The 12,402-nt window shown below is 43.1% G+C and overlaps 1 protein-coding gene across 4 annotated transcripts in view; it reads left to right on the forward strand.

The window, feature by feature from the left end:
- Positions 1 to 676: 676 nt before the first annotated feature.
- Positions 677 to 12,402, forward strand: part of LDLRAD3 (low density lipoprotein receptor class A domain containing 3) — a 101,148-nt gene continuing 89,422 nt past the window's right edge. For all 4 annotated transcript variants that reach the window (XM_088166787.1, XM_088166788.1, XM_014873600.2 and 1 more), the window contains exon 1: positions 677 to 755. In XM_088166787.1, coding sequence (XP_088022913.1) covers positions 722 to 755 — 34 coding nt within the window. In that variant the 5' untranslated portion in view covers positions 677 to 721. The remainder of the gene's footprint in view (positions 756 to 12,402) is intronic.

The raw sequence follows: 12,402 nt of genomic DNA on the forward strand, positions 1-12,402 counted from the left end.
CGGGTTTAGGTCGGATATTAGGAGGAATTTCTTCACACAAAGGGTGATTAGATGCCCAGGGAGGTGGTGGAGTCACTGTCCCTGGAAATGTGTAAGAAAAGACTGAATGTGGCACTCAGTGCCAAGGTCTAGTTGACAAGGTGGTGTTTGGTCATAAGTTGGACTTGATGATCTCAGATTTTCCAATGTGATTCTGACTGACTGGCTATGGAAATACCTCGTCTTCTAGTTAGGGAATGAAGTTTAGAGGAGCATGCATCAGGAGATGTAAGGGGAGCTTTTTGAAAACAGTATACTCCTTTGTCATTGTAGAAGGTGTTGAGCGAGCATTTATGCATTTATGCCCCAGCGTGTCCGCAGGGGCGCAGCTCTCACCCAAACTCTTCCAGGTGTTCCCTAAAGGGCTCCTGTCCGCCGCTGCACGGCAAGCGGAGCGTTAGTTGTAAGACACGCTACCACCACCGCAACCCGGCCGTCAGAACCGGCCGGAGGTGTCCGATGTGCAGCAGAGGCGAGGAAGACGAGGCGACCCTTCAGCCGCGCTGGCCGGGGCGGCGGCAGCGGCGGGTGGGCACGACCGCCCAGCGGGGCGGGGCGGCGGCGGCACCACCCCCGGGCCCTCCCCCGGGCCGGCCCCCGCACCGCCGCTCCCCGCCGCAGGCTCCGTGGGGCCGCACTGGCGGAGCAGCCCCGAAGTTTGCGGGGCGGCCGGCGCGGGGCCATGTGGCTGCTGTGGCTGCTGCTGGGCTCGGCGGGTGAGTGCGGGCGGGGGCGCTGCCCGGGAGCGAGGGGGCGGCTCCGCTCGGCGGGGGAGGGCGCCGGGGCCTCCCCGCACCCCCGCCTCCCTGCGCGGCTGGCGGCGGGCCGGGGGCGCCGCCGGCCGCCCCTCCCCGGGCCGCTCTCGCTGCTCTCCCCTCTCTCCCCTCCCCGGGCGGGCCGGGCCGGGATGCCCACGGCGGGGGCGCGGCGTGTGCGTCTCGGCCCCTCCGCCCCTCGGGGCGTGCTCGGGGTGGTCCCGGCCCCGGCGGGGCTGAGCGCGGCCGGCGTGGGGCGAGGCGCGTGGAGCGGGCAGCGGGGCCGGGCCGGCGCTGCGGTTCGGGCGCCCTTGGGCCGAACCGGGCGTCGAAGTGGCCGCGGCTCGGCTGGTACATCCCGGGCGGGCCCCCTTCTTCAGAGGCCGCCTCGGGGCGAGGGAGGCCGTGGTGGGTGCGGGCCACCCTCCGCCGGTGGGCCCGCGGCGGGATACGGCCAAGTGGAGCGCTCGGGTCCTGCCTGGCTTTGCTTGGGGTGCGGAAAGGGGATTTCATACTTCTTGTTCATATTCATCTGTATAGGAACACTTTCCCCCTGCCACGGTCGGCATATGCCTGTCAAAATTGGCAAGTTGATGATGTTTTGTGCAGCTTTGCTGCAGGTGTGAATTATTTCTGCAACTTGATCTTAGCGGGCGCTTTTCCAGACAGTGTAAGTAGCCTGGCTGCATGCTGCTGTGTCTGTTTCCGAATCACGCCTTGGCGATGAAGTGATGACACACAGTGTGTAAAACTCAGATTATCAAGCTCAAATTATTTTCTTTTCTTCTCTTTCAAGAGTATTTGTTGTCATGAAGAACTCGTAAGTTTCACGGCTTCCATGGTAAATGTTCGAGTTTGTTGTAGACGGGTAGGAAGGAGAAGAGTTACAGGACTTGCACTGTTTTGAAATTACACAACTTCAAACTTTGACTGTGACATTCATAAGTCTTTGGAGGTTTAGGTGTCTTTGCAGAACTATTTCCGCCGTTCCATGTTTGGGAGGCTTCAGATGAAGCTCAGGTTTGTTTATCTGGATTGTGTTGCCTTCTTCCTTGTTAATTTCCATTCTATTACTGCCAAAAGTTCTTCTAATTATTCACAGCAAGTTGTATGTTTCCATGTGTTGAATATATTTGCTTGCAATACCACCCTTAGATTAACAAGGAGGGTTCCCATCTGCAAGATACTGATCTTTACATCTGAAGGTTTCCCAGCCACCCACACCCCGTGTTCCTGCTCCACCTTGGCTTGGGGGCAGTGGCTAAGAGCTGTTCCTATGTGGAAGTTGGTACTTAAGCTTTTTGACTGCTGACTGCCATTCTTGCACAACATTCTTGCAGTTACTTAACCAGAGGCTCTGGCTTACTTTGGGGCAGATTCAAAGAAATTTCTGAAACTTTTTTTTTCATGTGTTCTGTTTTTCTTTTGAAAAATAAAGTAGGGGGTTTCAGGGATTTGTTTTTTAGATGTTGCTTCCTCTGTATATTTTGGCACCCCTGCAAGCTTCCCACAGGGAGCATAAGTTTGTCTCTGCCTGGCCTTCACTCTGTTTTGAATTTTACTCCTGGTAACTCCTGGTATAAAATATAAATACTTCTTTTCCTATTGAATCTTTTTTGGGTACAGATGGGAAGCCTTGAAACCCTAGGGAGGAATTTCAGTTAACCAAAGATAAACGGCGTGTAGTGTCCCTGTCTAAACAGTTGTTCTGCTGGCATGCAGAAGTAGCTGTTGATTTGCATTGGCAGTGAATATTTACAAGGCAAAGTTGGTCTTTTACTTTTGTCTTTATTCATAATATTGTAGTTGTATCAAATAGTGCTTTTCATCCTGAAAGAGCCTATCTGCATGGGAAAGGTTTTACTTTGTTATGATACTTGAGGTTGAACTTACACCAGGCTGGTTAATTTCAGTTGGAAACTAACTGGTAATTGATCAGAAAGAGACCATTGATCTGAACTTTCAGCCTCTGTTCCCTGCACAGGAGCTTCCTGATTACCTTCCTTTCTTTTCCTAGTCCCCACCTCATTTCAAGTCTCATCAAGCTCTTGGGCAGCTCACACACCATGCACACCCAGTTTCTTTCATCTCTCGTGCTCTTGCCAGTATAAGCAGGTCAGGCTGAGTGCTGATCCCCCTCCTGCTGCCCTGTACATATCATAGTGTGACCCAGTTTCCAGCACTTTACTTTGGCTCAGTGTTGGCCCAGGAGTTCCTGGATGTAGGTTAGGTCCTGCAAGGATTCGTGTTTTCCAGCTCAGACTGTAACAACATTATCGGGTTAAGTTAATATAGAAGAAGGTCTGTTAGTTAGAAAACAGACATCTATGTTTATCTTCTTCTACTGCTTGTATGAAGCAATGCAAGCTGATCTACACACAGTTACAATGAGTTTTGGAATGGATTGTTTGAGAGAATTGCAAGTACACTATAGCTGAAAAACCAATAAAATGTAAACAGTCCCTAACAGAAAAAAAAGAATTCTGTAATCCTGACTGCCACTGTACTGTCTATGCAAGTCAATTTCTTTATTCAGAAGCCTAAATCTACTGAATATGTTTTGAACATAGATTGATGTATTTTTTTTTTCTTCAACCTGTATGTCATCCATTAAGGAGAGAAATGATGGCAGGAGTCACAAGCACTCAGGTAAATTAATTGCTTTTAAAAGTATGATTACAAAGTGGGCAGAAAAGGGACATTGTTTTTTCTGACAATTACAGACCTTTCTGTTTTAACTGAAGAAGGTTTTAAAATGTTAGCCTTAAACTGACTGGAGAATCAAAATGCAATGCACAACTGCAGTTTTTGAGTATCATCCCCAGGTGTCACAGTTCAGTATAAGGACCTTTCTGATTCATAAGTCAAATGTATGATATAGATATTATGCCTCTTAAGATATACTCAGCTTGCTCTATATTAAGGAGGGGCTTCTGTGTCTTATTCCCTCCAGTCTTTTGGTCTAATATTGTTAGAATCAGGACCCATTTCACAGACAGCATAAACATGAAGGGCCACACATAGGCTTTCATTGCATTTTGCAACTTCACCTTGCAAAAAACTGGAACATCCCTAAAATCAAGCAGGAGTTGGAGCTATTTGAAGAGTCGTGGTAACATGAAGAGTCATGTTACCACATCAGTCTGCATTGTGTAATATCTGCCAATTCAAAACTTCCACATGGTGTTAAGGAAATAGCCATTATTTCCTTACATGGGTCTTCATTTGTGCAGACATTCAGAGGTATTGCTAATAGTGGACTTTCTTTGCTGAAAACCTTTTGTACTGCATGGCAGTAGTAATCAGCAGTGCTGAGTAGTGGTTTCTACTGTTGGATAAACAGGGAGAGAAGAAAACCACTTTCTACTTGAAGACTCATGTCTGTATTGTGTATTCAGTAGGTCTGTTCTGTATTTTTCAGGCAGTCCTCTTAAAAACTCTTAAACTGAGTCTAGTGCTTCATAACCAGTGTTTGTATTTCTCGGTACACAAGCCAGCTATGGGCATGGGTAGCACATCAGTGTGGGAGAGATGGAGAAGGATTCCTGTAGTTGGCAAGTCAAGAAACGTCCTGCTTGGGACAGTAATAAATAACAAGCACTGGATATTTGCTGAAGATGTGAGTCTGCCAGTGGTCATAAGGAAAGCAGCCAGGATTACTCACTTTAATGCCAAGCTCCACAGCTATGCTAAGGAGGATGTGGGATTTCTCACAGGAGCCTGTGCCCACGCACAAGTTGTCTTGAATCAGTTTCTGGCTATTGGACATTTGATGTTTGAGGCTGTTGTCAGACTTTACTCTTGCAAGTACATTTTTTGTGCAGGGGCTGAAATAAGCAGAGGATGATTTGGTGGGGGTGTGTCCTTGGCTAGATTTAAACGGATTTCTCTTACTCACTGAATGTGGAGAGTTGCAGGGCCCAGGAGCTTTCAGCCATCCCATCTCGCTTGGGATAATTGCTGCAAAGAGTCTGCAGTTGCCGGGTTGAGAGGATAGAAACATGACTGCAATATTGCAGTCACATGTTGTGATAGGAAGTAGAGGTTGTTATAAAGAAAATAGGTGGTAAAAACGCATCTTTTGTACAAATGTGAAATAAATTGTTACAAGCATGCAGTCAGTCTGTAGTGTCTGATACACTGAGACCAGCAAGCTCCATACCTCTTTAGAGGAAAAGTTTCCTGTAATATTTCCTGTAATATTTTGTTTCCTGTGATATTTGTGATACTGTAATATTTTTATTGTGACAACAGGAACCTGCATCCTGCTTTCATTTGTATGCTGATTATCTGCTGGGTGAGGAGTAAAATGGTTCCCTTTGCTGTAAGTCTAATAGACTGTAGCAGGGATATGTTGATTTGTTAGGTAGCAGTGATGAATTAAGTTGAGATTCAAGCATCTCTGTGTTTCAGGGTAGTGTGGGAAGGCCTAATTAAAAATTAATTTATCACCTGGAGAAATAATTTGTTTTAGTTTTTGTTTGTGCTATTTATGTTTTTAAAATTTTAATTTATTTTTCCAAACTGGTACGTTTTACCAGAGTAATGTCTGCGATATATCCTGTTCTGTGGTTACTCTCTGTGTGAGCAGAAATGCAATAATGGAGTAGGCCTGAAGAATCTGTAGCCTGAGATCTGCTGTGCTGGTAGCAGTGCTCTCCATTTCAGTGTCTTGTCTCTGTGCAGGCTGGTGAGTTTTATGAATTGCTAGAAAGCTTTGTAGGCTGCTCAGTTGTCCTGCCTGCTGCAGACTGGAGCTGTGGATATTCCACCTTTGGTACAAGGCACTCTGTAATAACTATTTCAACTGGCATTTTTAGGGTCTGAATTTGAAAACAGCTTCATTATCAGCTGGCAGGAACGAGAAACATCTTGGGTCTCAATAGCAGGGTTTTGGCATTTTTGTCTTTTCAAGTGTTAAAACGTAACTCTTCTGCTCTAGCAGGACCTCATAATGGGCTGTGTCTAAGATGCAGAATGGAATATTTCAAGTGGAAACAGTTTTAATTACGTATTTTAAGGTAGCTCTCAAGTGAAACATAGAATGACAGATTGCCCTTTGCTTAAAATGTAAGTAGATCATGGCTGGAGGTAATTGTGTAGTCAGCCATTAGGATAATCAGTTTATCATGCATTTACTGACTGCTATAGAATTTTTGAAGAGGAGCTCATATATATTAAGAAACAAAAAAAACCAAAACTCCAACAACAAAGAATGAAAATGAAACAAATAGGTTAAGAAAAACAAGCAAACAAAACACCACGGCAGAAAGCATTTGCCTACATTAGTTATCTCTGATAGTGAAACTTTTGATTTATATGTTTGCATTTGCATGGACTGTGTGTGTGTCCAGATACTTGATTATCTGACATGCAGAATCTTGTAAGCTGCAGTAACTTGATCAGATGTTTAGTTGCTTTCATGCAGCCTCTTGTGTTAGTGAAATTGTCAGACTAAAAGGCATTTTAGGCCAACCTCACCTTGCATGCAGTGCTGTCTATCAGGGCACAAAAATCCTTTTAAGGGAGAAGATAGTGTAATAGTAGGTGGCTTGGTGTGTGTGTTTTAATTTGACATGGGAAATGCTGAGGCAGTGAGATTTCTAAATGGAGCCATTGGTCTCTCCTTGTTCTTGTTCTCAGCTGCTTATGCAGATCCTCACTTACCCACTTGGTTGCAAAGGAACTTGTGGAATCACAAACTTACTTTAGTTAGCTTACAAAAATGTGTACTCTTTGAAAGTTGGAGAGAAATAATAGGTAGCTCCTGTTAGTGTGAGAAATGTGTTGAAGGATTGAAGAATCACCTGGGTGGATAATCATAAGGGCCCAGATGAACAAAATGAAAATGGAAGCAGTTTGGAGGGGCTGGGGTGGCCGCTGATAACTTTTTCCTCTGTGTTCCTTAAGCCTTCTTCCAGCCATGGGCTGGACGGCTGTGAACTTGTCACAATTAAAACATATCAAGCAAAGCTGCTCTTTGTCAATGTGTAAATGGTTGAGTAAGTTGCTGTGTCACATGTCAGAGTGAACAGGGAGCTGAGATAATGAATGGAAGGGTGATGTGGCTGTTAAACTGCTAAAATCTGGGATCATTTAGGATTGGGAGCTAATGAAATCTGAGATCCTGGTGCTATGTCCTCTTAGCCAAAAGATTTCCATTTTAAACGGCTTTGGTGTCTCTTAAGGAGCCTGTGAGACTTAATTTATTAAAGATTGGGACATGTATAAGTTGAATATGGTTGAAGTATCCTGTTGTGTTATGAAATTGCTTGTTTCAATAGAAGCAAAAATACAATTTTTCAGGTTTTAGTGCTATTTTTGTTCTTTAGTAGGGATTCTGATTAGTTTTTTCCTTTTAAATTAAAGGAGAAATCCCTAAGTGCCACACCTTGCTTTGGGTCTCTGGTGTTATTATCTTTCATCCGCTTAGACAGATTCCAGATGGCTCCTAGGGAATGTAATGGGGGAGATTCCTAGTTCAGGGTTCTCTTATTGAAAATTTTAGATGGAGACCAGTTACATCACGTGAGGTAGCCTGTGTTGGTCTATTTTGAAACTTGGGTTTGTTGGATGAAAAGTTTGATTTCAGGTAACGTTTTCCTGTGAGAATTTATCTCTATTTTGATAAAATGTAATACGGTTACTGCAGCAAGTAGGTTGTGGTTCCATTAAAAATTAAGATGTGAATTCTAGCTACTAAGTATCACTTTGTGCTCGAATTCCTTAGTTGCTTGGAGTAATTTCTCTTGCTTTATGTGTTTGGGATGAATTTATCACTTCAATTGTTAATGAGTCAGATGATGCTTATAGCTCCAGACAGAACACCACTGCCAGCCATATGTACCTGTGTCAACTGAAGACTTGTATTCTTCTGGGCAAAGCTATTCAGGGTCTTAGTGCTGCAGGATCTGCTCCAGGTTGTGTTATTGATCTTTTACCTGTTCAAATTAGTTTTTTTTTTTTTTGGACGCCAGTTCTCTTCTTTTATTTCTCTCTCTAGTGCTACCCTAGTTTTAGTCAAGATCTATATGCCACAAATATCAGGCATATGTTTTTAGAGTTCAAAATAGTAGGTTTTTTGCCTTTAAGAGATGTTCTGCCTTGCCTGGTATGGATTTGATGTGTGGTAAGTAGACTTTTCTTGGTGAGAATTTTTAGTCACATATTCCTGTTTTTTTTTCTTTTTGTTGTTAGTGTAAAGGCATTAAGATTCCTCAAACACAGGAGTGTTAGGTGTATAAAGATGTGAGGCATGATAGAGACAGCAGGCTGATACACTTGTGAAAATCCATGTATTTGTCAAGTTGCCCTTTGTCTCCCTTTTGTGAGGCAAGGCAAGGGTTGGCAACTCGAAGTGCTGTTGCTTGTCCGGGGTGCTCTGCACAGGTAAGCCGTGGTTCAGGACCGTGCTGAACCTGTGAAATAGTGGCTGCTTGGCAGGGAATGCAGTCATTGCTCACACATGGCTACAGAAGGTAATGCTTGAGCTTGCATTTTGGCATTTCGAGGCTGCTAATTCAGTCCCAGGGCTGGTATTCTGCTGCTGTCTCCTGATTTCGTTCTTCTTCACAAGAAGAAGTTATGCTAAGGTCTATTAAATGTTTCTGCTCCTCTTTGTATAAGCTTAGCTAAAATTCTTCAGCTAAAGATAGCCATTTTTTCTCAGATTGGAATCCCTTTCTTTTTCCTTCTTTGCCTGCATTCTCATTCTCTTGTGAAGCTGTATGCTGATGACTTAGTCTTTACATGCTTCTTTTCATTGATGATTTGTGTCACTTCCTTCCTCCTTTCAGCATCCTTTTCTCTTTTTTTCCTTTGTGCCTCATGACTTCATCAAATTGTACCCATTGATGCATAGAGCTAGCCATGGATTTCCTCATCATGCCTCTGTACTTAAAGAGAAGGATGCTGTTATGTATACTTATTGTACCTGTGCCAAACCTGCAGTTAGGGATTGTCATTTTTCCCTTCCCTCTTTCTATTGCAAGTGCTCTGCTTCACTCTGCCACCAGTGCTTGCTTTTCTTCTCCCTGTCTGCCCTATCCATTGCTTAGCTATGCTGTGTGCTAAGGCTCAGCTTTAGGTTATGTGGGACTTCACTGCTGCTGAGTTTGGAAGGTGGAGTTTAGTAAGGGCAGACTACTTGAGACTTGGTCTTACTCAGTTTCTGGTACAATTTATAAGTGAATTGTGCATCTTAAGCAAATGAGCCATTTCTCAGGGATCATTTATGAAGGACAGGTAATATTTACTTGACACAATACAAGGTGTGATTTATAAATGGCTAAATAGTATATGGATAGTTAAATATGCACAGTCATACACTGGTTAGAGAGTTACATATGTTGGGTTGCTTCACCTGCCAAAGCACATTCGTTCTTCATAAAGACATAAATTGATAGAGTCAGCATGTGTGACTTTCAGAGGAAACACACTACAATCAATGAGTTTCAAGGGCCTAATAAGTCCTAATTAGTTAGCCAGCCTCCTGCCAATGACACGAGTTGCACTTGTGGCTGGACCCAAAGCTGTCAAGTCTTAAAAACTGGGTGGAGCTGCATACTCCTAAACTGAATATACGGTGATCTGGAACCTGAAGTGCATGGTTTGTGTCTTGAGGAGAATGGCTGTCTACCAGAAGAGTTTGGGGCTCTGATGCTGATGCCAGACTGAAGATGCCAAACTAAATCTTCCATGATCTGAGCAACAGTAAGAAACATGTATTCTCAAGGCTTTGGCGTCATGTAAAATCTGAACATCTTTGCTTGTTTGGGTAGCTAGAAAGGCACAGTACAGGTGCTGAGATCAAGATCTGCTCAGTCTGGCAGAAAGCAGACTGCACTTGTGAAATCCTCGAGTCTGGAAGAGCTTACTGCTCAATCACTTTTAAAAGACCAAGTCGTTAAACTAAGTAGGCATAATTCAGTATTGGCTGAGGAAGAACAGTGTTTGTGGTGATTGCTGTCTTTCAAACTCGGAAAAGACTTCTTTTTCCTTTCAGCAGGTTTTTGAAAGGTAAAAAGAAGGTGGAAAGGGAGGCAAGCAATCCATACGGCTGAATTTCAGTACCTGATTGTGAGTGAAATGAAAGCATGAATGGAGTTACAGGTAGAATTGTGAAAAAAACCAACCCAAAACATCGTGAACTTTTAAATGAACAGATCATTCGTTTTACTATGTAACCAGAGTTCTAGATGTCAAACTTGCCCTTTATTGAATCGAGTCCTGTTGGAATTCTGATTTACATTCTCTAAGAATTGTTTGGTGGCCCTTTTTTAAAAGATGAGATCTGCCTACTCTTTTTAGGCATTTCCAGTCTTGTGAATATACAGGCTTTGAGTATCAGCAAGTGTGAAGGTAAGAGAAAAGTAAATCCCTGTGATATTTCAGTTTACACGTTCTTAATCAAACCACAAGCATTTGTCCTTTTGCAATAAGATGGAGGACTTCCCTCTGTTATCTGCAAGCAGTATTTAAATTTCAGGAACCTATTCTTTTTATCTCCTCTGAAAATGGAGCTACCATGTGCAGTATACAAATCAGGAATGTACTTCTGTCCAGAGATCAAAGTGGTCTGTCTAGAACATTAACAGAGTACCTAGAAGATAAAAAGGATGTTGATAGCAGAGTTCCTAAGAGTATTTATAAACGATACAAGTTGGCAGTAGCAGTTGTACCCTGAAAATTCCATGAGGAATGTGAGCTTCTAAATTTGAAGCAAGTTTGAAGTAGTGTTGTCAGATTTTTTTCCCTATAGAGATTACTGACAGCGTCATGTTTTTTGAAATGTTTTTCATTGCAACTTTTCTTTTCAAACAGAGTCCAGAATAGTTTCAGTGACTTTACTGCATACTTGAATTATATGTCCATTAATGTTGAGAGTACAATAGCCATTTTTCTTCTTCAAGTTTTCATAAAATGAGAGACTAAGTGTTTTGCAGTGTAATTTCCTATTTGCACTGCAATTTCAAGTGCTTGAAATGCCTGCCCTTTTCAACAGCTGAGGTATTAGATGTTTCACGGAATACTCTTGATTCAGAGGTCCAGGACAGAGGTTCTTTTGAGGTAGCATGTAAGAGTGTGTCTCTTAGTTACATCAACAGAGTCCACCCAAAAGTGGTGGGTACTGGATGGCATTGGTTCTCACAGCTGTACCTTTTCATCAGTCTCACATTTTTCAATATAGTATAGAAAGGGTTTCCCATTCTTATGCAGAATTGTGCATGTTATTTACAGAGGAAAAGCCCAGTGTCTCTTCCTGCTGTGGCTTTGAAAATGTTCAGGCTTTCAAAGCTAAAGGCTCTTTACTTATTAATGACTTCTACATGAGATAGATTTCAGTGTCTAATCAGATTGAATATCCTTAAAATTTCTAATGGGATCCTTGAAAATCTGCCAATGGACTATATAGGTTTTCTGATTAATTGTTTTAATTGAGCTCTGCCTTGCTATTTGGTTAACAGTCTTCAGGGTAGCCTCAGGCTGCTTACTTTCCAATTTCCTTGTGTTATCTGTAGATAAATGTCCACCCCCTTGGAGCTTAATGGCCAATTAGCTGAGTCAAATAAAATCTGGAAACACAAGAAACAGTGCTGATCATTGGCAGGATATTCAAGTCCTAACTGAGGTTGAATCCAGAGTTGCTGACCTGCTGACTGCCACTGCTCCTTGGGAGTAGTCTCATGGGGAAATTGTTTAGCCTGTAAAGCATAGTTTAGCTAATTTTTCCCTGCAGTGTTGGTGCTGAATTTTTCTCATCAGTAGTTGCAAAATTAGGCAGATCTCCATTGTGAGCAAACTTTCCAGTTGGAGAAGCAATCAGTGTAACTTCCTTTGGGCCTGTATCAGAGAGACCTCTGTAAGGTCTCTTAGTTCCTATTAAAATTAAGCCCACATACAATCAAGGTTGGGAAAGCCTTCCAGGATTGAGTCCAGCCTTTGACTGAACACCACCATGTCAACTAAACTAGCACTAAGTGTCATGTCCATAGTTGATTAATGATTATATGATACAGATGGGCTTTAATATTAATTGTTTGCATTTTTTAATGATATTTCTTAAAAACCAGTTTATATATTTGGCAAACAACTGATCAATATATATCTTCAGGTACCCATCTTCTCAGCATCCAAGTAGGGTGGAAACATAAATTATGGATGCTGGCAGTATTCCCATGGGATAGGGGAGCATTAGTAGTCATTAACAGATAAGGAAAACTGAAGCCAAGGGAAGCAGAATAATACGATCCTGTAAGACATCTGTGGCAGGTCTGAACCGTATCTCCCGTCGTCTCAAGTTCTGCACAGAAAGCTGCCCTTCCCTGAAAGGCATCCTGTCTGCAAGGTTGGACTATGTTGCAGGTACTGACATTTATCTTCCCCCTCCCGAAGCTTATGTCACCAGCATTCCTGGCAGAGAGCTGACTACGAGTCAGCACACTCACAGGCATGTAACCATTGTGGTGTTTGAAGGGGCATCGTGGTGTTTCACACCAGTTGGATGACATATGGCTGCTAATTTGTAAAACTGCGTCTGTGTCTGCCTCAGCTCCGGCAGCTGCTGTTGAGGGTGAAAGCTGTAGAAGTGTGAGAGATTTACCTTTAA

This window comes from Sturnus vulgaris, chromosome 6 (assembly GCF_052056855.1).
Source record: "Sturnus vulgaris isolate bStuVul1 chromosome 6, bStuVul1.hap1, whole genome shotgun sequence".
Lineage (NCBI taxonomy): Eukaryota > Metazoa > Chordata > Aves > Passeriformes > Sturnidae > Sturnus > Sturnus vulgaris.